The sequence below is a fragment of the Triplophysa dalaica genome, chromosome 11 (genome assembly GCF_015846415.1).
Source record: "Triplophysa dalaica isolate WHDGS20190420 chromosome 11, ASM1584641v1, whole genome shotgun sequence".
In the NCBI taxonomy this organism is placed as follows: Eukaryota; Metazoa; Chordata; class Actinopteri; order Cypriniformes; family Nemacheilidae; genus Triplophysa; species Triplophysa dalaica.
The window spans coordinates 18,034,903-18,057,440 of record NC_079552.1 but is presented as its reverse complement, the minus strand read 5'-3'; the positions used below and the strand labels follow the sequence as shown (position 1 = coordinate 18,057,440).

Sequence of the window (22,538 nt, the reverse complement as noted above, 5' to 3'; positions counted from 1 at the left end):
ATTTATTGTCAGCCGTGTCAAGGTACCACGTACCTTCTCAATGCCCCATGCTTTTAGCTCTAATGAGAATGCTGCTCAGAGGTCTGTGTGTGTGTGTGTGTGTGTGTGCGTGTGCGTTTATGGGTGATTTAAACTAGGGTGGCACAGACGGATAGGACAAGTCATCTTTAAAGTAAATCATAAGACAAGAAGATGTCTGGATGTTCTTTTCAAGCTGATTGGTTGCTGAGCTCTTTGTCCAGGATTGTGGCGGCTTGTCGATGCACTGCACCATCTGCGTTAAACCCCTTTGCAATCTCTCAAAACTTCAGGTGAATGACAAGGGAAGGATCCCAACCAATTAGCAATTTCTCAAAACATCAGGTGAATGACAAGAGAGGGATCCCAACCAAAATCAACCCAAACTGCGTTTTTGGTGGCCTGATGTTCAATAATACAGTTTCCAAAATTGCTTGGTTCTAGAAATGCTTGATCTTGAAATGTCTTGTGCTTTTTTGAAAAGCATTTCTGCCCTAAACTTACAGCAGAAAACCCTAGGGATCGCTCAAAAAAATCATTCAAAAGCATCATAGAACGTTCTTTTTTCATTTATTTAGCATAAATATGGCTAATATTACATCCATAAATTACCTTTCTCTTTTAATGTTTGCTTTGTGTAATGTTTAATGTTTTCTTACAGAATCCAGATCCCATAGCAGTTTCCATGTCTTCTGTAAGACGATCTGCAAGGCAATCCAGCCTGGAAAACTACGGGTTCGCTGTAGAGACTGTAAGCAAGGCACCCTCACACTCAACCGGGTATGTACAGTACATGAACATGAAAGTTCTGTATGCAGATTCTCATGCACGCACGCTGCAGACGCACGTAAAAGAGTGGGTTATTTTCAACCCATAGTTGGGTCATAACGGGATGAATTGTCATATTTGACCAAACCATGACTTTTAACAACTCAGCATTTTGGGTTGAAACAACCCAAAATCATTTATATCCTAACAGTTCAGTTTGACCCGTTGATTTTTTTTATTGTATGTTCTCACGATATGGAAGCCGGTGAAATAAGTTGGAATAAAAATCATAGTTACACGAAAACTTGGGCCTATAGTTTGTTTCCACACGGTGTTATCATCTGTAACATTACTTGCTCATTACTGCAGGAATAAAAATTGAAAATAAAATCAGTTCAGTTTTCATCAAAACCGATAATGAACCACAAAAACTACGCATATGTTTTAAACTAAGAGATTTTTTTTTTTATTTGTTTCAATGTGAATGTACCATGACATCCATTTGGTGTGGATTTAAAGGGTGTTTTTACGTTTTGCGCATTTAGCTTATATATTAATGTAACGAGGAAGGCGGGACGAGAGCCGTGAGGTGGGGCCGGTGATAGTGGGATCAGCCGTGCACACACTGGTCCACCGAACGTCCAGCACCACCGCATAGCACCGCGAGGAAAATCCTCTCGGCTGGGCTGAGGACAGAGCGACAGCATGTGGGGGAACCAGGCCAGATAATTTTTTTTGCCTCTCTCCCCTCCCTCGTTTTTGTCTCTCCTGGTGCTTCCGTCTCTGTTCTCTCGTCTCGTCGGTGCAAACCCCAGGGGCTACGGAATGCCGAGACTGGCTCCCCGGGGGGGAGTAAGCTCAGTCTCGGTGGTACCCCCCGACCTGTGAGGGGCGATGGGGGTATGTAACGAGGAAGCCGGGATGAGAGCCATGAGGCGGGGCCTGTGGCGTAATTGGTAGTGGGAATCAGCTGTGCGCACACTGGTCCCGCATATCTCACGGAGTAGATCGTTAGCATAAGAGGACGAGCAACAGGACTACGGACAAGAGAGGACCGGGCCCGGACATATGTTTTAAGTTTGTATTTAAGTTCTTGTGGCCGGCAGTCGACTGTGAGTTGGCTTTCACTTCCGTGTTATTGTTTGTTTATTTTGATTAAACTTTATTGAATGTTCGCCGGTTCCCGCCTCCTTCCTTCCCCACTTTGAATTGTGTTACAATTAACTTTAGCATCTCAAATGTTTTACAAGCTGTAAAGTTTAATATGTGGTTTATTAAAAACAGTGGTATGTATTTTTAATGTGCTTTTATGCTAAGTATGCACACTTAGGTAAGGGTGACGGTTAAGACCTTTGTTGCAACAGTGTCCCATTACCTTAGGGATATTTTAAGGAGACAATATAGAATTGAACACTTATGACCTAATAATAATAATACAATTGTTAATGTCTGTAGGTAGTATAAACCTGCGTATGCATGTCTGCCATGCACATACATTAGTAAACCAGGGCATTTGACTGGCAGTGGGTGTGCTGAGAAAGACCCTTTTAGATATCCCTCTTTGACGAGTTAATACATATTCCCATCCCCTCTACACATTCATAAACAATTTGAGACAAACATTAACCAAAAACATTTGCTCTGTTGCCCTGAGTTTTATCACTTACAAACTGTGACACTTTTTGCCCGAAGTATGAATACAGAAAAGAACAAACCCACGTCTCGCTGCCCCCACACAGGCTGTCATAAGCCCCCCTTCCCTTTCCGCATGTGGCAAGTTTTATCTTTCCTTCCGTATGGACTTTCCGTCCCATCGCGTGGGCAGCATTCCCACCTCTCTGCATTCTGCTGCCGTTCGGAAAGGCTGACTGACAAGGCGCTAAGCCGCACCTGCCTTTTCTTCTTGCTCGCGGGGGTCTTCTGCTCCGAGAAGCTGTTTGTCCACAGTCCCTGAGCCAGGACCGCCCCATTTCCGTGCCAATCTCGTGATGCGTCTGGCTCTTAACATCCCGGAGCCTGGAAAGGGTTCCAGCTCGTCTCATTTAACTCCACGGAGAACTTTCTCCTTATATGCTGAGGCGAGGAAGACAGTGAAGTTTTCCTCTGGATTTCAGAGCACTTCATGTGGGCACCTTTATGTTGAATACATTCAGCTCTGTCAGGATCTTTTAGCTTAAACATACAAATTTGGGTTGAACAGATTTGCCTTGTATGTGATTGAGGCTATTTATGCCAAAATGTTCTAAACCTGCATTGAGTTGCCTGTAGGGAGAACTCTGTTTATCATTTCTAAATATCTCAGTGTGCCTCAAGGTTTAATTAGTGTTTTTAATTATAATGTTTGACTTGCTCAAATTGTAATAAAATCATGCCCAAAGTCAAGAGATAAATATGTTTGAGACAATATTTCCGGCTTTATATTTGTCATACGATGTTACAGGAATAATGTTGTGTGTGTAGGGGGAATATTATAAATGTCATAATCCTCTCCTCACAAATATAACATATGCTTTTTCCCCCCGGATACAGTCAAATCAAATACTGTTTGAAAGCATAAAAACGAAAATTTTCATGTCAGCCCGTCTAGGATTTGTGTCATCCATCCATCCATCCATTTTCTACCGCTTATCCGAACTACCTCGGGTCACGGGGAGCCTGCGCCTATCTCAGGAGTCATCGGGCATCAAGGCAGGATACACCCTGGATGGAGTGCCAACCCATCGCAGGGCACACACACTCACTCATTCACTCACGCACTCACACCCTACGGACAATTTTTCCAGAGATGCCAATCAACCTACCATGCATGTCTTTGGACCAGGGGAGGAAACCGGAGTACCCGGAGGAAACCCCCGAGGCACGGGGAGAACATGCAAACTCCACACACACAAGTCGGAAGCGGGAATGATTTGTGTCATAAAAGTCTAAAAAAATAGGATTTAAAAATTGTTGTGACAACTATAAATATTAAAAGACACATTTCTGTCAGACTTCTCTTTTTTGTTTTTCTCATCATCTTTCCTCATGAACATTCTTTTCTGTCTGCAGCTCAGCACACAAACTGTTGCAGGTGCGGTTTGGATCATGAATATTAATGACGTGTGATTTCCGCCAGCACTGATTGGCTGAAGGCAGGTGTTTGTAGATGAGCTCTGTCCATAGTGAGATAATCGTTAACTGCTGACAAATTTACTTAGCCCAAGGCCAAAGCAAACTGTTGGCAGAGGCTTCTGCTCACTCTGAAAGTTGTTGCTTTATGTGGCCAGTGGCCAAGTTTTATTCTTTCTCATTGTGGCCAAGCATTTCTAAACCATTTCAACATAATGATTATTTTACAAAAGGTGATGAGGGGGTTGCATATTTTGTCATTTCTTACAGTGTACATTAATCGAAAAGTGTAATTTCTTCTGGAACATTGTATACCTTAAGTGGCAGTTGTAGCCTAATGGTTAGACAGTCGGACTTGTGATTCTCTTTATCTATAATAAATCGTAATATTAAACTGGTCTTATGGCCCAGGTCCCAACTCTATATTTCCTCGATGCCTCATGAAACCCAGCAGTTTCATCGAATAAAGGATTGCATAGTTGACTTAAAAATGTGGATGAGTAACAATTTTTTACTACTAAACTCGGACAAAACAGAAGTGTTACTTACTGGACCGAAAACTGCTATGCGTAACAACCAAGAATACTGCTTAACGATTGACGGATGCTCCATAAAATCCTCGTCATCAGCTAAGAATCTTGGCGTTGTATTCAACAGTACTCTGTCATTTGAAAGCCATGTCGCCAACACCTGTAAAATTGCATTTTTCCATTTTAAGAATATATCTAAATTACGTCATATGCTGTCACTGTCAGATGCAGAGAAATTAATTCATGCATTCATGACATCAAGACTAGATTACTGTAATGCACTTCTAGGTGGTTGCCCTGCGGGCCTATTACAAAAACTGCAACTGGTTCAAAACGCGGCAGCTCGAGTTCTTACACGTACAAAAAAGTATGAGCATTTAACCCCGGTTCTGTCAACCTTGCACTGGTTACCTATAAAGCATCGCATTAACTTTAAGATCTTGCTTATTACCTATAAAGCCCTACATGGTCTAGCGCTGCAGTATTTGAATGAACTTCTATTGTATTACAGACCTCCACGTACATTACGCTCTAAGGGGTCCTGTCAGTTGGTAATACCTAGAATTTCTAAATCAAGTGCAGGTGGTAGATCCTTTTCTTATCTAGCGCCTAAACTTTGGAATATTCTTCCCTGCACGGTCCGGGAGGCAGACACACACTGTCAGTTTAAATCTAGACTAAAGACTCATCTTTTTAATCTTGCATACACTACACCTCCATAATATTAATCCTCAGAGGATTTAGGCTGCATTATTTAGATCAACCGGAACCAGGAACACATCCAACAACAAATGATGTACTTGTTGCATCAAAGAGTGCAGAACAGTACTCTACTCTCAGCCAGTCTTGTCTCTTTGTTCCAAGGTTACCGCAGGATGCAGTTCATGCCCAGACCTGATGGCAGAGCTGAGAATGGGAAGCGGTGAGGTAAGAGCTAAGAGGATAGAGCTGGATAAAGGACGCGACAACTTTGTTTTTCCTACAACATTTCAAATGCTATTAGATTGTTAATGATAATCTTAAATCCTTAATTTTTATATTTTTATTAAGCCTTGTTGTGCAAGCACTGTTGAGCTTGTGCAGAGGCAGCAGCTTTTGCCAGAGGGGAACTGGAATCCCCTGGTTGGGCCTGGGTTCCCCTGAGGGTTTTTTTCTCGATGGGAGTTTTGGGTTCCTCACCACCGTTTGCATATTGTTTTGCACTATCTGCCTGGCCGGGGGGGCTGCTTTAGAATTCATACTTGTATTAAATGTGTCTCATGTACAGCTGCTTTGTAACAATGAAAATTGTAAAAAGCGCTATATAAATAAAGTTGAGTTGAGTTGAGTTATGCAGAGTAACAGCAAATATGCACAATATGTTAAATTTAAGACTGACCAGTCAAAATCACTATTCTCAAACAAAGCTAAGCATCATTATCAACTGTGCACAACAGTGACCAGAATGAATTTAGGCACGGCGGCCTGATAAATCATAAATAACTTAGAATTTGATGATCAATACAATTTGTTGTTTTGATTGAACAACGTTTCAACGTTGCATTTCTCTTTTTTTCCCCGAGACTAAAAAGCTCTTCGCCATGGACTTCCTCTCCACTGCACGCCACTCGGCCTTCGCCGAGGCAGAGTTGAAGGTCATTTTCAACAGCTGCCTCGACGAACCCTTTGAACCTGCGGAGATGCGCAGGTTGAGGTCCCTGGGCTTCATAGATCAGCTCCAGATTGCGATGGATCGCAAGGAATCCAGGGAATTGTCCATGGCGAAGTCTTCAGCAGGGCTGGCCATGATTCCGAAAGACCAGGCCCTGCAAATCGGGGTCATGGGTCTCTCCCCACAGTCTGCGTCCTCTCCACCATCCACCAGTCTCCGTGGACAGCGCCAACGGAGGGAGTCGTGGGACTCCCCGTCCGATTCCTTCAGCACGGAGCCTACCGTGCCTGCCGCTGTCTCTCTACCGTCGGCCCCACTCCCCGTGGGCCGGTCCAGGAAGAAGAAGCCAAGGAGGGGAGTGCCGTCCAGTCCTGCCCAGGTCCCGAGTCCGGAGGTGCCGAGTCCGGAGGTGCCGAGTCCGGAGGTCCCGAGTACGGAGGTCTTTAGCCCCAAGGTCCAGAGTCCGGTGGCGTCAAGCCCCAAATTTTTTTTGGGGGGGGCGCCGTGGGGATGTGACGGTCCGAGCGGCCAGCCCGGCTGCGGATTCTCCCCAGCAACCGGCACCAAGCCCGGTCCAGCAACCGGCACCAAGCCCGGTCCAGCAACCGGCACCAAGCCCGGTCCAGCAACCGGCACCAAGCCCGGTCCAGCAACCGGCACCAAGCCCGGTCCAGCAGCCGGCGTCAAGCCCTGTCCATTCTGGACTTCCCCCTGTTTATTCTTGTTTGCCCCCACCCCCCTCCAATGTCTGTTATTTTTATTGTCCCACCTGAACCCGTTTATTGTTCTTGCCTGTCTGCCCCTAGTCTTGTTTTCCTTGTTTTGTTTAGTCTTGTCTTTGTCCCAGTCTGCCTTGTCTTGTTCGTGCCTTTGAGGAGCATCAGGTTGCTGCTCCTTAAGGCGGGGGTTCTGTCATGGTTTCACCTCTCCTTGTCAGGTATTTCTTGGTTTAGAGGTGGAATCATACAGAATCCTTTGTTTCATGTGGGGAGAGATGTTTTTGACCTTGTGGCCTTCCATTCTCTCCCCGAGTCGCGTCATCGTTCCTACCCTCCTGTTTCCTAGTTTGTGTTAATTAGCTTCCCCTTAGTGTTTGATCCGTTTCACCTGGTCCCTATTTAATTATCCTGTGTTCGTCTCCCTATTTATACCTCTCATGTCTCATTGTCCTGTGCTGGTTCGTTACTTGTGCTTGTACTTGTGTAGATTTTTGTATCTGTTAGCTTGTAAGCTGTTCCTCGTTCGTTGTAACCCAGTCTTGCCTTGTTCCTGTTTCCCCGTGTCTAGTAAGTTTTAGTTTAGTGTTTGTTTCAAGTGTTTGTTTTATAGTCTAGTAAGTTAGTGCCCTTGTTAAAGTTTATTATTTATCCTGTCTTGTTTTTCCCCATTGTGGGTTTTGCTTTGTCATTTTTATAGTGTTCCTGTTCTATGTTTAATAAATAAATCCCTGTTACTCCTACCTTCCGTCTCGTCTCGTGCTCGCCTGCACTTGGGTTCTACTGTGCTCTCATAACACCAAATGCACAGACATTACAATGATGGACGTCATGTTAATTTAAGAACATTGAGAAAATAAATGTAGTTTGATGGAAAACAAACTGCCGTGAAACACAGGCTGGCTCTTGCTCTGCGACTCATTTTAGCACATCAGTGTGCTGATAACGAAACAGCACCTCCATTGTGGCGTTATTTCGCAACTGCAGTTACAAATGACAGTCTGTTAAATGCACGCGGCATTTCTTGTGAAGAATCCGGACATAATTTGGGCGAGAGCCTGAGGCGGCATGACATTTGACGGAGGCGGCCGCCTCAAATTTCTCTATGCAGGAAAAAACGTCTTGGTTACGGATGTAACCTCTGTTCCCTGATGGAGGGAACGAGACGTTGTGTCGAACCGACAGTTGGGGTTCGCCTTTGAGAACTTATCAACTTCGAACTAGCTTAGAAAAGGCGAATGAAATTGGCGAATGAAATTTGCAAGCTTGACTCCGTCGCCGACATCTGGGAATAAAAGGGAGACGGCGTGCTGCATTCATTCACCTTTAGTTCTGAGGAGCCTGAGAGCCTCTCACGACTGCGCATCGGGCAGCAAGTGTTTGTGGCAAGAAGGACGTTGTGTCGAACCGACAGATGGAGTTCCTATTGAAAACACCACAACGCTGTGCCGTAACATCTTTAGCGAAGCAACGGTGACTGGCCTGGGCGTGTCAGACGTGAGCGCTTTTGTGAAAGTGTAATCTAAGGGAGTCGAACAGGTCTAACTGAGCCTGCCCGAACTGCACCCAAATGAGCTGGACTGCGCAGGGGTGGAGTCGGCACTCTCCACGAGACGTCAACTGATGAGAGAGCGCGTGGGCTGTCTAGTTCAGGTCGCCTGGGATATATGTGGCTCTCAGGGAGCAGATCACCTGGTAACTCCACAGGAGGAGGCGTTGGGTGAGTCCTGTTAGCTGCCGTGAGCACATGCCACCCTGATGGTTGATGTACGCTTCGGCAGCTGTGCTATCCGACTGGACCAGCACGTATTTGTCCTGCACGAGAGGTTGTAGCCTCTTTAGTGCAAGTAGCACAGCCAACAACTCTAGCCAATTGATATGCCAGCGCAGCCAGAAGCCCATCCACTGCCCCGACACTGCGTGCCTTTTGCACACTGCACCCCAATCCTGCTGGGAGGCATCGATTGTCACAATGACGCGCCTCGTAACCTACCTAAGTGGGACCCCTGTCCATAAAAAGGTCATTGAAGACCAGGGGGTAAGGGTTCGTCGGCAGAGAGGCGTAATGACCATACGCCTCCTGCCGGTGTGCCACACTCTCCAGGGAAGTAGCCAGTGTTGGAGCGGTCTCATGTGCATCAACCCGAGGGGTATCACTCCCGTCGAGGATGCCATGCCCAGGAGCCTCTGAAATTGTTTCAGGGGGACCGCTGACTGCTTGAAATGTTTCAGGCAGTTCAAGACTGACTGAGCGCGTTCTGTGGTCAGGCGCGCTGTCATGGAGACAGAGTTGAGTTCCATACCGAAAAAGCTGATGCTTTGCACGGGTGAAAGCTTGCTCTTTTCTCGGTTGACCTGTAGTCCCAATCGATCTACGTGCCGGAGCACAAGGTCCCTGTGTGTACATAACGGATCTCGAGAGTGTGCCAAGATAAGCCAGTCGTCGAGATAGTTTAGTAACAAAACACTTCTCTCCCTGAGGGTAGCTTGTTCAGGCTATGCGGATCTAGGATGGGTCCCCATCCCCCCGCCTTTTTTGGGGACGATGAAGTACGGGCTGTAAAACCCGTTGAACACACTCGGCTAGAGGGACAGGCTCAATCACCTTCGCCAGCAGGGTGGCAACCTCTTCCGTACTACGGGAGCATCCCTGCCTCTGATCAAGGTTGAGAGGATTCCTCGAAACTTGGGCGGAGGTCTGGCGAATTGGGTCGAGTAGCCGAGACGTATCGTTTGCTGTAGCCACTGTGACGCTGAGGGAAGCTCGAGCCAAGCGCCCAGGGACCGTGACAGGGAGACTACGGGTACGATCTGTTTCATCGTCTGCCCAGGGGGTGGTTCAATGGCTGGCAGTGCGGATCTCTCGCCGTGGGAAGGCCCCCGGAGAGGAGATGGGCTCAGCTGACTTACCTGGCTGGCGATGCAGCTCAACGCACGGTCGATTTGAGAGTGCTGAGGGCTGTTGAGAATACTTGACGTTGCGTCTTGCCATGAGGCAACGTCGGGTTGCCGAACACCGCCGTGAAGAGGGTGAGAGCAGCTGTGAAAAACACTCTGAGGGAGAAGAAAACTCCTTGATGTGGGCTGTTGGGACAGGGCAGGACCAGCGATGGATGGCTGGAGTCGGACCCAAAGGTATTCTCGGTCTCCCTGGGGTCTTCCCATGAGGGCTTCTGCTTCCGCTGTGGCTGCTGACGGGGTGGTGGTCTCCTCTTCGACGTGTTCTACCGGGGGGCTAACTGAGTGGGGGGCATCGGTGCAGGAGGGCGTCGAAGAGGACCAGGGCTGCTGGGAAGCACATGATACATGGGATCTCGACCGCCGGAGGGCGGTCAAGTCACGGCGGGGAGGATATGCTTGATAGCCTCTGTCTGCTTCTATACTGTCGAAAACTGCTGCTCGACAGTATCCCCAAACAGCCCCCTCTCGCGAGATGGGTGCGCCAAGGAGGCGGACCTTCTCGGCATCACTCATCCGTGCAAGGTGCGGCCAGAGGTTTCTCTCTTGGTCGCCAGTGAGCGAGGTCGGTGGCGGTGTGGAGTTCCTGTACTTAAGGCAGCCATCGTGTCTGTCCCCCCTCCTCGCTGTGTGTATTGCACCCCTCCTCGCTGAGTGTATTGCACCCATTAGAACAGAGGGACATGCCACGCTGGAGAAATTTTCTCTTTTAGAGAACAAACTCGAACACTTCTTGAATTGCTGAGACGCTCAAGGGAAGTCACTGCAGGAAGGGACAGTCCGCTGCATCATGTTGTAACAATCCAGCAGTAATTCGGCGTAGAGTTTGAAGTCCCGAAGTCGATCATGTGTGAAGACTCCGAAGAGCAAAAGGTGAATGAATGCAGCATCCCGTCTCCCTTTTATACCTGGATATTCGGGGGGCGGAGTCCGGCATGCAAATTTCATTCTTTTTTTTCCAAATCGACTAACATTGCATTAACCTATACATTTATACTTAGGGATGTGCAAACCCAAACCCATTCAACGCAATGCTCTTACCACATAGCTACAGGAAAGCAATTTCATTGGCCTTTTCTAAGCTAGTCGAAGTTGATAGGTTCTCAAGGGCGAGCCCCATCTGTTGGTTCGACACAACGTAGAGAGACCGACAGAAACGGAACCCTGAAAAAGTAATTTCGAGCCCCCCTTGGCCTCCTAGTTGAGACACATTTTTATTGTTTATATGGCTTTTAAGTGGCATATTATAATTATGTTTTGATGTAAACATTTTACCCGACACTTGGAGTTTTGGCATAGATAAATGATCAGAAACATAAAAGATGCGTTTGTTTTCTTTCGATATGTCTTATTTATCTTCGATAAATACCCTTATTTGCATGATAGCACACAATAAAGAAAATGCAATTCTTTGATAATTTTCCATATTCTTAAACCACATGAGCTTTACTGTGTTAAATGTTACTGAAATTGCTACCAAAGACTTGAAATATTTGCTGTGTGTGCTTCAGTCCTGTTGTCTATGGATGTGTGCCATGTTTGTTGTACATTTCCTGTGAGTTTTCATTGAGTTAAAATATCTTTAATGGGCCAAGGGAACTGCAGGTGAACTTAACCAATCAGACGCGTTATATCGCTTTTGTGCGTTTCTGATGGGTCTCTGATGTGTACAGGAAGTCAAATCCTCACAGCTGGCTGGGAATCACAGCCATGTTTGTTAAACAATAATGTAATTACAGCTTTGTGGGATCGTGATGTTCATTCTCCTCTGTTGAGAAAAAAGCATCCTGAGAGGGTGGAGGTATGACTGATGTGAACAATGCGGGAGGTGTGTTTGTGAATAATTCATAGACGTTTTCCTCATTAATCATTTAGGTTGTCGGTGTGCGCGCATGCGTTTGTTTTGAGCCGGCGCGCCGGGGGTCTGTGTGACCTTTCCTTGCTGTTTCCAAGCAGGTGTCTTCGTGTAATCTCCGGGCTCCTCCACCACGGCACGCCGGCCTCATCCATTGGCCCTCCCTTCCTCTCACCCCCTCCTGCTCCCCCTGTGGGCGAGTAATGATTTTCTTAACCTTTTCTCTTGCTTATTAAGGGCCCTGTCAGAATGTTTAAATGCTTATGCTAATCAGGCGCGGTTGGAGTCGGGCGGAGGGAGGACGTTGTCCCAAAACAATTATGGATGGAGAGAGTGTCTTAATCTGGCAAAGGACAAGAAAGTGTGTGCGAAGGGATGGAAGGTGGCAGGTTGAGAATGAGACCTGTGCAATGCCAGCTGTTTTCAAACACATGCTGTTATTTTTTGTAAAACGCAGAAAGACGAATGACGTCAAACCTGGAATGTCAAGATGCCTTTGCTCATGAATAAGTGAGATTTGCGAGACTTTCACCAAAGAAACAACAAAAACAACATTTTTGTTATGTTCCTTTAAAGTTCCCATGAAATCAAAATGGAAGATTTTGTTTATGAACTTCTGTCATCAGTTACTCACCCTCTTTTCATTTTAGACCTGTATGAGTTTCTATCTTCTGCAAAACACGAAAGAAGATATTTTGAAAAATGTTGGTTGCCAAACCCATTCACTTGCATTGGTTTTGTGTCTATACAATAGAAGTGAACTACCATAGTAGGAAAAATTGCTTTATACATTTCTTTGTTCTGTTGAAAACAAAAGAAGATAAGTGTATCAAAGCAAACCGTTCTGGGGCACTGTCGTTTTTCCTACAATGGTAGTCAGAACTGTCTGATTATAAGCATTCTTCCAAATATCTTTTTCTACATTCATCAGAACAAAGCCAATTATATAGATTACGAACAACTTGAGGTTGAGTAAATGAAGACATATTTTTATTTTTGGGTGAACTGTTCTTTTAAATTTTAAACACGCTTTTGTGTGACACAAGTCATATGGATTACATTTATGCTTCTCTGTGTGTTTTTTAAACAACTGAAAGATTTTTTTTTCGTGAAAATTAAATGTTTGACCTGTAACTGATAAACATGATGAATACATGATGAATACAATTTTAACTTTTTATGAACTGTACCATGAAGATCATGAAAGTTTGTTCAGGTAAACAAAAGTGTAAGAGTTATCCTTTTGTTTCAAGGACTTTGATGTGTTGCTCTTTTCAGTTAAACAGTTCTTCTCTTGTTGACTTCTCTCTCTTTTATCCTACTGTATCGCCTGCCCATTACTTGTCTTCCAATTATCATGCTTCTCTTCATCTTCCTGTGACTGACGTGTGTACAGTCTCTCTGATGTTGTGCGTTGTCTGCAGGGGCCGTGCTGCTGGGATGACGTGCTTCTTCCAAACAGGATTCATGGAATATGTCAGTCACAAGACTGTGATGGGAAAGTGGCGGTGAGACGACAACAAATTTATCATATTATAATATTTATTATAATACACCAGCCTGGAGTATGAGAACGATCGGGGTTAAAACTAGATCCGCACTTTATGCATCAGCTTCCTAAAAATAAATAATTCCTCTGGCAAGTAATATAAGGTTCATTAATCTACCTGTATGCTGTTTACAGTCACAGGTGTGCATTTATTGGCATCCAATAAAAATTTGTAGTTGCCGCTATCTGCTGCATATATCCGCATTTTCAATGAAGACACAATATTTGTTGTGAATTTCATCCATCTGGTGTATAAATTCAGAGTTCTGCTTGGCAGATGCAAAAAAGCACTTCCACTGCTTAGACTTAATTGGTAGGTCAATGCCAGCTGGGTCCAGTAATACTTCCTTTCTGCTGGAAATCCATAAAAATACTATAATCGGCTTGTTTTAGACCGTTGGTGCGGGCTTATTTAAGACATTGTCTTTTTTGGTTGTCCTTGTAGGAGTTTTACCTGAAATGTGCCTCCCACCCCACCTGTGATAATGACACATCGGTGGGACTGGACCTGATCATGGCCAACACACGGGGCATCCCCTGCATCGCCTGCACTGACATCATGTGAGTGTATAGTGTTTCTCCATGTGTCTGTAGATTAACCCATCCCTAAGGATTCTCTGGAAACAGATTAAATCAGTTATCAAAAAGATTAAGAAAGGATGGACATGCCATCAGACCAACCAGCTGACCACTTAACAAACAGACAGATAGACAGATATGAAAAGTATCTTTTTAAACAAACCAGGGTTGACAGGCCAGTTTGTGCAACTTTCGGTTTGGTTAATTATTCGTAAACAACAAAATGTTTGCAACATGTTGAACAAGGGCACAAACTTGATACAAACATCCTGAAAGACAATTTGCCCACCCAGTGGTACATATAAAATGCCTCCTGCGGTGTGGCCCTTCAATCAACGGCGGCCATTTTTCCGGAGAGAGTGAGAGAGTTAAGTGTATTCTGTAGATAAAGGTCAGCTAATAGCGGGGCGGACCAATGAAAGTCTCTTACCTGCTGTTCAGGCACAGAGAAAACCAGACAATGGAGCCCAATCACCAACAACCACCCTTCAAATCAAGGGCTGATTGAAGTAGTGCCGCAATTACCTTCTTGAGTAGAGCTTTGTTTTTCCACCGTTCTCCACTCTTGTCTTTCTTCTCCTCAGAGATCTCCTCCATTTATTTAAAAGGGCAGAGAGAAGGACGGGGCCAGACTTTCACAATAGAGACAGAAGAGGGGTCAAAGATGTGGAACTCAATGTTAGCAGGGTGACTTACAACCAAGTGAGTCTGATTCTGAGTATGAATGAGCAGTTCTTGAGCAATGAGAAGAAAATTGGAGGCTGTTCTTCCTTGCACTGTGCTGAAATAGTGAGAGGGTCTTATGTGCTTTTTAAGGCTTTGAACGATGTATGGGATGATGAAATTATTACGAACAATGCACAGTGTGATCCAAACCATCACCGTCCAACCTTTTCTCTCAACCATCTGACCACGGATGTGTTCCCTCTTCAGCGGAACGTGGCATTTTCAATGAGCAATGACTAATGGTCGACCGATAAGGTTTTTCTAAAGTCCAGTGCCGATACCGATATTTAGAAAGCAACATGGCTGATTGGCCTATATTAGGGCTGAAACGATTAGTCAACATTGTCTACAAGACAATAAAAAAATGTCGACAAATATTCTTGTTGTCGAGTAGTCGTTTGATTACATGACTTAATTTACGGGCCTGCAATATCACAATTTGACCTCTACGGCACTGTAGCGCTAGAGTGTAATGCAGCTTTCCCGAATGCTATCGCAGTAGAAGGACAGACAGCGAGAATTATGGCGGAGTACAAACGACTGCGAATAAGTAAAGTGTGGGAAAGCTTTACCCAATTGAAAACAAAAAATGCGGTTGAGGGCAATGCATGCAAGGGGGAACCTGCCTTTCACGGCAGCACAACCTGCATGCTGGAGCATTTAAAAAGGATACATCCTGGAGCAGGAGAGAGGTGACTGTTCTCCATCTAGAGCTAACTAACTAACTTAGCGGTAAATCTTTTTATGAGATAATTCAATAATAAAAGTAATGATGATAACAACAATAATCATATAAGAACAGTAATGTTATTATTTGTTTTGCAAAGTATAAAGCTTTGATCGAGATTAGAAGTCAAGCCTGTTTTGATTATTATAACACTATAATGATATTACATGAGAGGAAAATGATTATGAGAGGGGGACGTTTAGTGATATTAGTCTTATATCTAGCCTTTATTTTTAAAATATTGTCTTCTGTAACTTTCTCTTTTTCATAAAATCTATAACCTCCATTAACAATTTATCTTGTCATTTAAAAAAAACAGTTCCCGCCAAAGACGAGTTATTACGGCAATCAGTGTTTGTACTGTTATACAGCAGGTGGCGCTGTTACACACCTTTGTGAAAAAGTACAGAATCCCAGAACGTATATTTCTTATTGGTTTTTAATGATTGTTCTTGGTGTAGTCTGGGCAGAATCTTTGACAAATTTTTTTAATTATTTCAGCTTTTTAATCAAAGTGATGCATTTTTGAAGAAACCTACCCACATCTACGTAGTGAAAAAAAAAGAACAAATGAAGATAGAAGAAGGCGGTTTCCTTTGTTTAAAAGCAGAGACTCTGTTCTTTCATTGGACATATTGTTTGTCCATATATTCTTTACAGAAAATATACTGTGAGCCATTATAAAAACGCTGGCGTGGGCGGGTAACTTTTTTTAAAAAGGCTTGCGGGGAAAGAGTTCAACTGAACCGTTGTCATAAAAATGCAAAAAAAAACTGTTCTGTAATGTACCTGATTTATTTATTTATTTTTATTTGCATTTAAAAGTTTGTAGAGAGTATTTGTGTGATTCGAGTTTGACGGAATTAGCAAAATTAAAGAGAGTAACGACAGAGCGATGAGCTTAGTAAAAAAAAAAGGAGATAAAAACACGCATGTATGTGTGTCTTTAACCTTAAATCGTGTATACACATTGCATTACATCTAAAACAAATGATAATATTCATTTTAGCCGTGTCATACGACCTATTTAAGAAGTAGGCTTGTCGAATCACTTGAGGGTGAGTGATTCATTGCAGAAATTTAATTTTTCAGCGGAGTTCCCATTTAATCAGCTTGATACAACCTAGTACTTCAATCCAACCATCATGTCATAGAACTTCACTACTCAAATTGCGTTAGCACATATTTTGGAGGCACGTATGTGCTATGACCTATTCTGCAAAATCCATTTAGTAAATTTGGTGCTCAACGAATGAAGACAAATAACCAGCAATGTGAGTCTGTCATTGTTTTGTGTAACGCAACATTTGCCCTTTCAAATGATGTCACCTTAAACAAACAAAACACTTTGTATTACAAACACTTATAATATGATGGAATTCTGTGTAATGAGCTTTCACCCACCCTGTGTCTTGCAGGAGTCCAGTTCTGGTGTTTCAATGCGCTGAGCGTCATGTGATCTGTCTGGAATGTTTCCATCTATACTGTGTGACCAGACTCAATGAGAGACAGTTTATCCACGAGCCACTGGTGGGCTACTCCCTGCCCTGCGCAGGTAAACACACCTTTAAATGTGAATGGATATTAGCGTTCATGTGTTAAAGTGTGTTTCTCGCTGTGTGTGCGCACACGCTAGCTGTGTTGGGCAGTGATGGATGGTGGTGTGTTGGTGGCTGAAGTGAAGAGAAGATACTATCAAATTGTTTTCCTTCACTCACACAAGCTCTCCCTCTCTCATCGGGTCCCTGCCGTGCCCTCGTCGGCCCACCACATCCGTTAATGCCACCCAGTAATGGGGCTCTGGAGAGAGGCATTGACCCCCCATCAGCCAAAACACCCTACCAATCTCTCACGCTTTCTGTATCTCTCTGTATCCACCTCTGTCTCGCCTTTACACTTCCTTCATTTGTCTCGCTGCCATTCTGCTTCTTTTGTTATTTTTTGGTCTCTCCTCTTTCTGCTTTTACAACCCCCTGCAGAAGCACCCCTTGAATAGAAACGTATCCGTTTGTCACGCTAAACTGTTGTGTTCTTCATAACCGGAGTCAAAATATAAACAAAAACATGATTTAAACACGTAGTTTAAAAGACATACTTCATTGTTTATGTCTAAATACAATGTAAATCTGTTTTTGTTATTTCTAAGAGGTCATAAAATACTCATAAAGCTTAGCCAAAAGGTAATAGTCTCTCATTCTCTATAGTAAATTTTTATATCGAAAAGTTCTCTACAAAGTCGTCTCCCTTCCAAATGTCAAGACTCTGAACTTAGAAAAGGATAATGTAAAGTTCACTCACGGTAATGTGTATATATCTGTTATTCAGTGGCTGTGTTTGTGAGTATGGAGGTGTGTATTTGTGTTGGTGTTGTGACAGCCTGTCTTTGGGGTCTATCTATCACCGTGTGTGTGTGGCTACAGACTGGAAAAGGTCAGACATCAGACTCAAATGGCATTTCCCCCTTTAAACAACTTTCAACAGTCCAGTCAAAGCACGCTTGTCCAGATGAAAGAAGCGGGCCACATTCGCGAAATGTGGAGAAATGATCGGCTGCAACAGATAAACAATATTGTGTGTTTTTCTCAGGAAAGCCAGCAGGAGCCGGCGCAACCTTAACCTTCTTTTGCAATGAGCTTTAACATAACACCATATTACAGGTCGAACTCAAAGCCAGAAAATCTCCACTTAACATTTAGTCATGCGCCTTTGCTGGTGGAAAGCAATGTTTTGTGCGGACAGGAAGGGTGTGATATGGCCCTCTCTCTCTCGAGTCATTCGCATTTAGAACGAGTTGAATTTGAAATTGAATGATGCAAATGGAGATAATGATTTAGGCAGTAATGTACCTTGATGCTTGATTCTTCAATGAGTTGCTTCATTGCTTTAAAGGGAAAATTACATCTTAAATCATGGAAGTTTATATTTTTATTGATCAAGTGTTATAAACGGCTTTGTGTGTTAAAAAAGAGAGCAGCACATTTTTTGGGTGCCAGTATTATTAGGTCAGTTGTTTTACACTGCATGTGTAAGAGGTGAAATTATGTTATGAAACAACAGTAAAATATGTAAATAATAAAGAAATAATGGCGTTAGCCTCTCACCTGTTTCTTTAGAAAAAGACACCAGTGTAAGGCCCAACGTCAGACACAAGGATGTGTTTTTATTTACATGAAATGAACACCAATATGTGTGCACATACATTTGAACTTTATAATATTTTAATAATGTCACTCTGAGATTTAAATGAACACGTTTGAATTAATTGACTCAGATTTTATATCGATTCACTGAGGATTCATATGTGTAATATCATGCCTATTATAAATCACTGATACATCACTATTGAAGATTATATTTTAATTTTATGTTAGTAAAATGTTCTTCCTTTGTTATACGTAGCGGGTCATCGGGGTATTCCATAGTGTACATTATAGAGCTGCTAAATCGATTAATCAACGTTTATGTAATGTGTTCATATTATATACGAGTGTGTGGCGTGTGTATTTATATATTATATTTAAACATTAATTTGTAGCCACAGCAAAATTGAAGAGACCATTTCAAAATTATTTTTAGTTTTTCTGAATTTATTATTTATAGGTATGTGTTCATGTAAAATTATCTTTTTTTGTTTCACTCTGTGAACTGGTAACACATTTTAAATACAAATATTGTTCCTATTTGTATTTATTTTCAGATAATGAAAACCGCAAAGAAAACTAGATCATATTCAGTTTGAAGCAACAACACATTAATATTTGTATGTTTTTTATGTGATAACCTGGATTGTTTTACAGTTTTCATTTGTCTTATCATGCTGTCAGTCTTTCACATTGAAGTTGGATGACTTTATGTCACCCCTGAGGTTTGATTTTGTTGACATTCAACAGACACTGGTCTGGACTGGCCACAATACATCTAGTAATGAGGATTACATGAAAATTTGTAATGGTCTCTCAATTCGGACTGTGACTTAAATCCGCTTTTTAAGCCTGACGTCACGCACCACCATATGTGGAAGGTCATATACCATTTCCAGGTCAAAACTCTCAATAAGATGCCATAGGCAAATAACAAAAAATGCAGGCTCATATACGCTCATAGTGAAATCGGAAAACCGCAATCCTAACCTTTATCTTCATGACAAAATCCCACATGGCCAGTCAACTATTTATTTTTCATAATTTATTCAAATATTGAATTCGGAGATGCCGTAAGCCTGGAGAATGTAGTATATACTTTGAGTTAATACATGTTTCGTTTAAATATGTAATATGAGTAAACAGTGCTCTTTAACAGCTGTTTAAGCTGTAGCCCGGCTTGAAATGAATAGATTCTTGGACCCCAAAAGGTATTCCTTACGTAACCACTTAACAACCGAATATATTTGGTTTATACAATTATTTATAAAATATTTGTTACATATACATTTATGTTTGTATATCACACATACTTTATATTATATAAACACACAAAAAATGTGTAATCGGGATTATTCGATTTGACAGCACTCGTACATACAAATGTGCACATAAGTACAAATGGTAAAATAGTATACTCTTCCAAAGTCATAACACACAAGTCTATTAAACATGGTCATACGATAAATTCAGTTATGAATTTATATCATGATTATATCATTCAATATTTAACCCAGTTCTAGCACACACACACATGCATGCACCAATTCCCAATTTTAGAGTCAGTGAGGAGATGGTTGTGGGTTCACACTTATCAGGAAGGGATGCGTACAGGGTTGCATGTTAACTGGACTCGACCGGCCCGATGGCTGGTGCAGTGTTAGATAAGGTGGAATTGCTGTAACACCTGTTAGAGGAACCTTGACACTTTATCAGCTAAGAAAAATATCCTTAAATACCACCGACCGCCTACAGCTACCAGCTACTCCTAACAACAGTCAGAGAGTCAAGTCGAAAAACCAACTGAAACTTTGGATCACTTTAACTTCCGCTGTAGCGACAACTGATGGTCCTTCATATATTCTATATATATTTATATCTATAACAGATTACTGCTCCACAGGGAGGTGCATTTACCACAGAATCCTGTTCCTGTCTTGTATTAGTATTCGTATACGGATCCATGTCTTTGGTGTATAAATAATCCATGGTAGACCGCTGTCTGGTTTAGATGGATAATCCTGGAATTTTGCGCCCCGAACATCAGTATTCCTGTCGGGACGGCATGATCCGCTGTAAATTTATGGGCCTATTGGGAGTTTTATCAGCACTTTGTTCTTTCTGTATGTCTGTGTAAAGGGCCACATTGCTGAAGCTATTCGGGAAGGTTTTCTAGGTAGATTAATTTCCCTTCATACAGAAAGAGCAATCTGAGGAAAGTAATATGAACAATAAAGGCCTCTTGGCATTGAAAGGGATTCAAGAATACAAGGAATAAGCTAGAAAGCCAACAAAAGCAGTATATACTGTTATAAGGGCAAATGCATATAAAAATAGACAGCCATTCAAAAACAGAATAATAGGAAATAAAAGTCACAAATAAATGATTTTGTTATAGAAGATATTTGGAGGGCTCTTGAATCATGAGATGGACTTCTGTTTACTCTGCATGCTGTCTTTCATGTCACATTTTTGATGACGGTCTTAGAGTTGTCTTGTGGTTGTCATGACTTCATCTTCTAGATTCATTAGTCAGATGGTATTTACTGCTCAGGTGAATGGATCAACTGAACTGAGTTGTTAACGCAGTATGGACAGATTGCACAGCCTGGAATTTGTAACTGTTTTGCGAGTTGACTAATTGGTATAGGATGTAAATCCTACATAAAATTGTGATTATCAGAAAAAAGCAACACTGAAGCCCCGCCCCTAAACGTAACAGTTACTGGCACCAGGCCCGATTGTAAAACCAAGTCATCGAGGGTGCTTCGGAAATTACTGAGGGTGCTCTCAAAAATATGTATTTAATTTTATAAACAATGGCTCATAATCTTCACCCTTCTTAAAAATTTGACCAGCAGACATGGTATTATTTAATAGGAAATTTAATTTATTTTTACCCGCAGGATAATTCTGTATGACCCCAAATTCAACAAAAATAATGATAATAAAGCAAACTTAAATATTATTTATTTTTTACACAGGGTGTAAACGGGATATAGCAAAACAATTAAAATTAACAATAGTGTTAGTGATTTAATGCAATTGGTAATCTTACACTTTTGAAATGTTTAGTCTTGAGATGTAGTCTTAATTACAAAATAAGCTAAATAATTTTGACTCACCTTGAGGGTGTGTTTTTATTCGTTTCAGGGTATTTAGCACCCTCTAGGACCCCTGTAGAACCAGGCATGACTGGTGTGAAGGGAAATTGTACTTAAATGATAAAATGAAATCTAACAAATTCATACAAATTAGCCACCTTGTACAACAGTTAGGAATTGCTGTGAGATTGTATTGGATTGATTTGTTGGAGAGGTATTATAAAACTTCTTTCCTACACACCCCTGCAGCAGTCTGTCCTCTCCAAACAGCTTTCTAGAGATTTTTTCTGATCCACATCAGAATGTGCAGGTGTTTTGGCATCAGCTAAATCTTTGTGGTTATACAGCAGTCTTACAAGACCAGACTTTTGACAACCCGATAATGTCTGGTCATTCTGGTCAAGTACCGCCCACTTAGAATAAAAGACAACCTGTTTATATTGAAAACAATATGTCTCAATATGAAAACAATATGTCTCAATTGTTTTCTAGATTAAAATAATACCATACATAATGTACTTGTTACTGTAGTGCTTCAAACTAAACTTTATATAAAGTATTTTTCAAAAATGTGATGCCACAAACTCAAACTTCTGTAACTAGACTGTAGCAGCTCTTGTAAGGAGGTGTTTAGCACCTGGTGGGGTGCTGCAAACCTGTGCACTCTGACACATGGACATTTCACATAAGTTTGTCCACCAGATTGGAGTTTGTGATTTTGGCAAGTATTTTCCATTTCTGTGTGCAATTTGCATCAAATCTTCACTGAAATGGTCTGTGAGTCATCCGAGATTGTGTCTGTGAGAATATGGTTTCGAATTATGGCTGAGCCCACCACAAAACCTGTGAAATGATATGACGTCATGATTTCAGGAATGAAATTGAAGCTTATGATAGAACATCAGAATAAAATCATAGTCTATAGTCTGATGGTCTTTATTGCAAATTGTAAACAAGGTAATTCTGATTGAATACACATTGTCGTAGCTATTGTAAAATTATGATAATTTCAGTCTCTATAAAAGGGAATATGAGACGATGTTTCATGCATTCTGACTTCTTTCCAATGTTAAACCTGCTGGTGTAACGGAGGCAAGCTAGTGTAGAGC

General features: G+C 42.3%; 1 protein-coding gene across 3 annotated transcripts in view; it reads left to right on the top strand.

Moving 5' to 3' along the window:
• prkn (parkin RBR E3 ubiquitin protein ligase) overlaps positions 1–22,538 on the top strand; it is a 99,378-nt gene that overhangs the window by 46,549 nt on the left and 30,291 nt on the right. The window contains exons 4-8 of one of the 3 annotated variants that reach the window (XM_056759988.1): positions 680–798; positions 5,289–5,351; positions 13,029–13,112; positions 13,599–13,714; positions 16,604–16,740. In XM_056759988.1, the coding sequence (XP_056615966.1) occupies positions 680–798; positions 5,289–5,351; positions 13,029–13,112; positions 13,599–13,714; positions 16,604–16,740 (519 nt within the window). Of the gene's footprint in view, positions 1–679; positions 799–5,288; positions 5,352–5,986; positions 7,535–13,028; positions 13,113–13,598; positions 13,715–16,603; positions 16,741–22,538 lie in introns of those variants that run through there. The other 2 variants (XM_056759989.1, XM_056759987.1) reach the window with 2 other exon arrangements.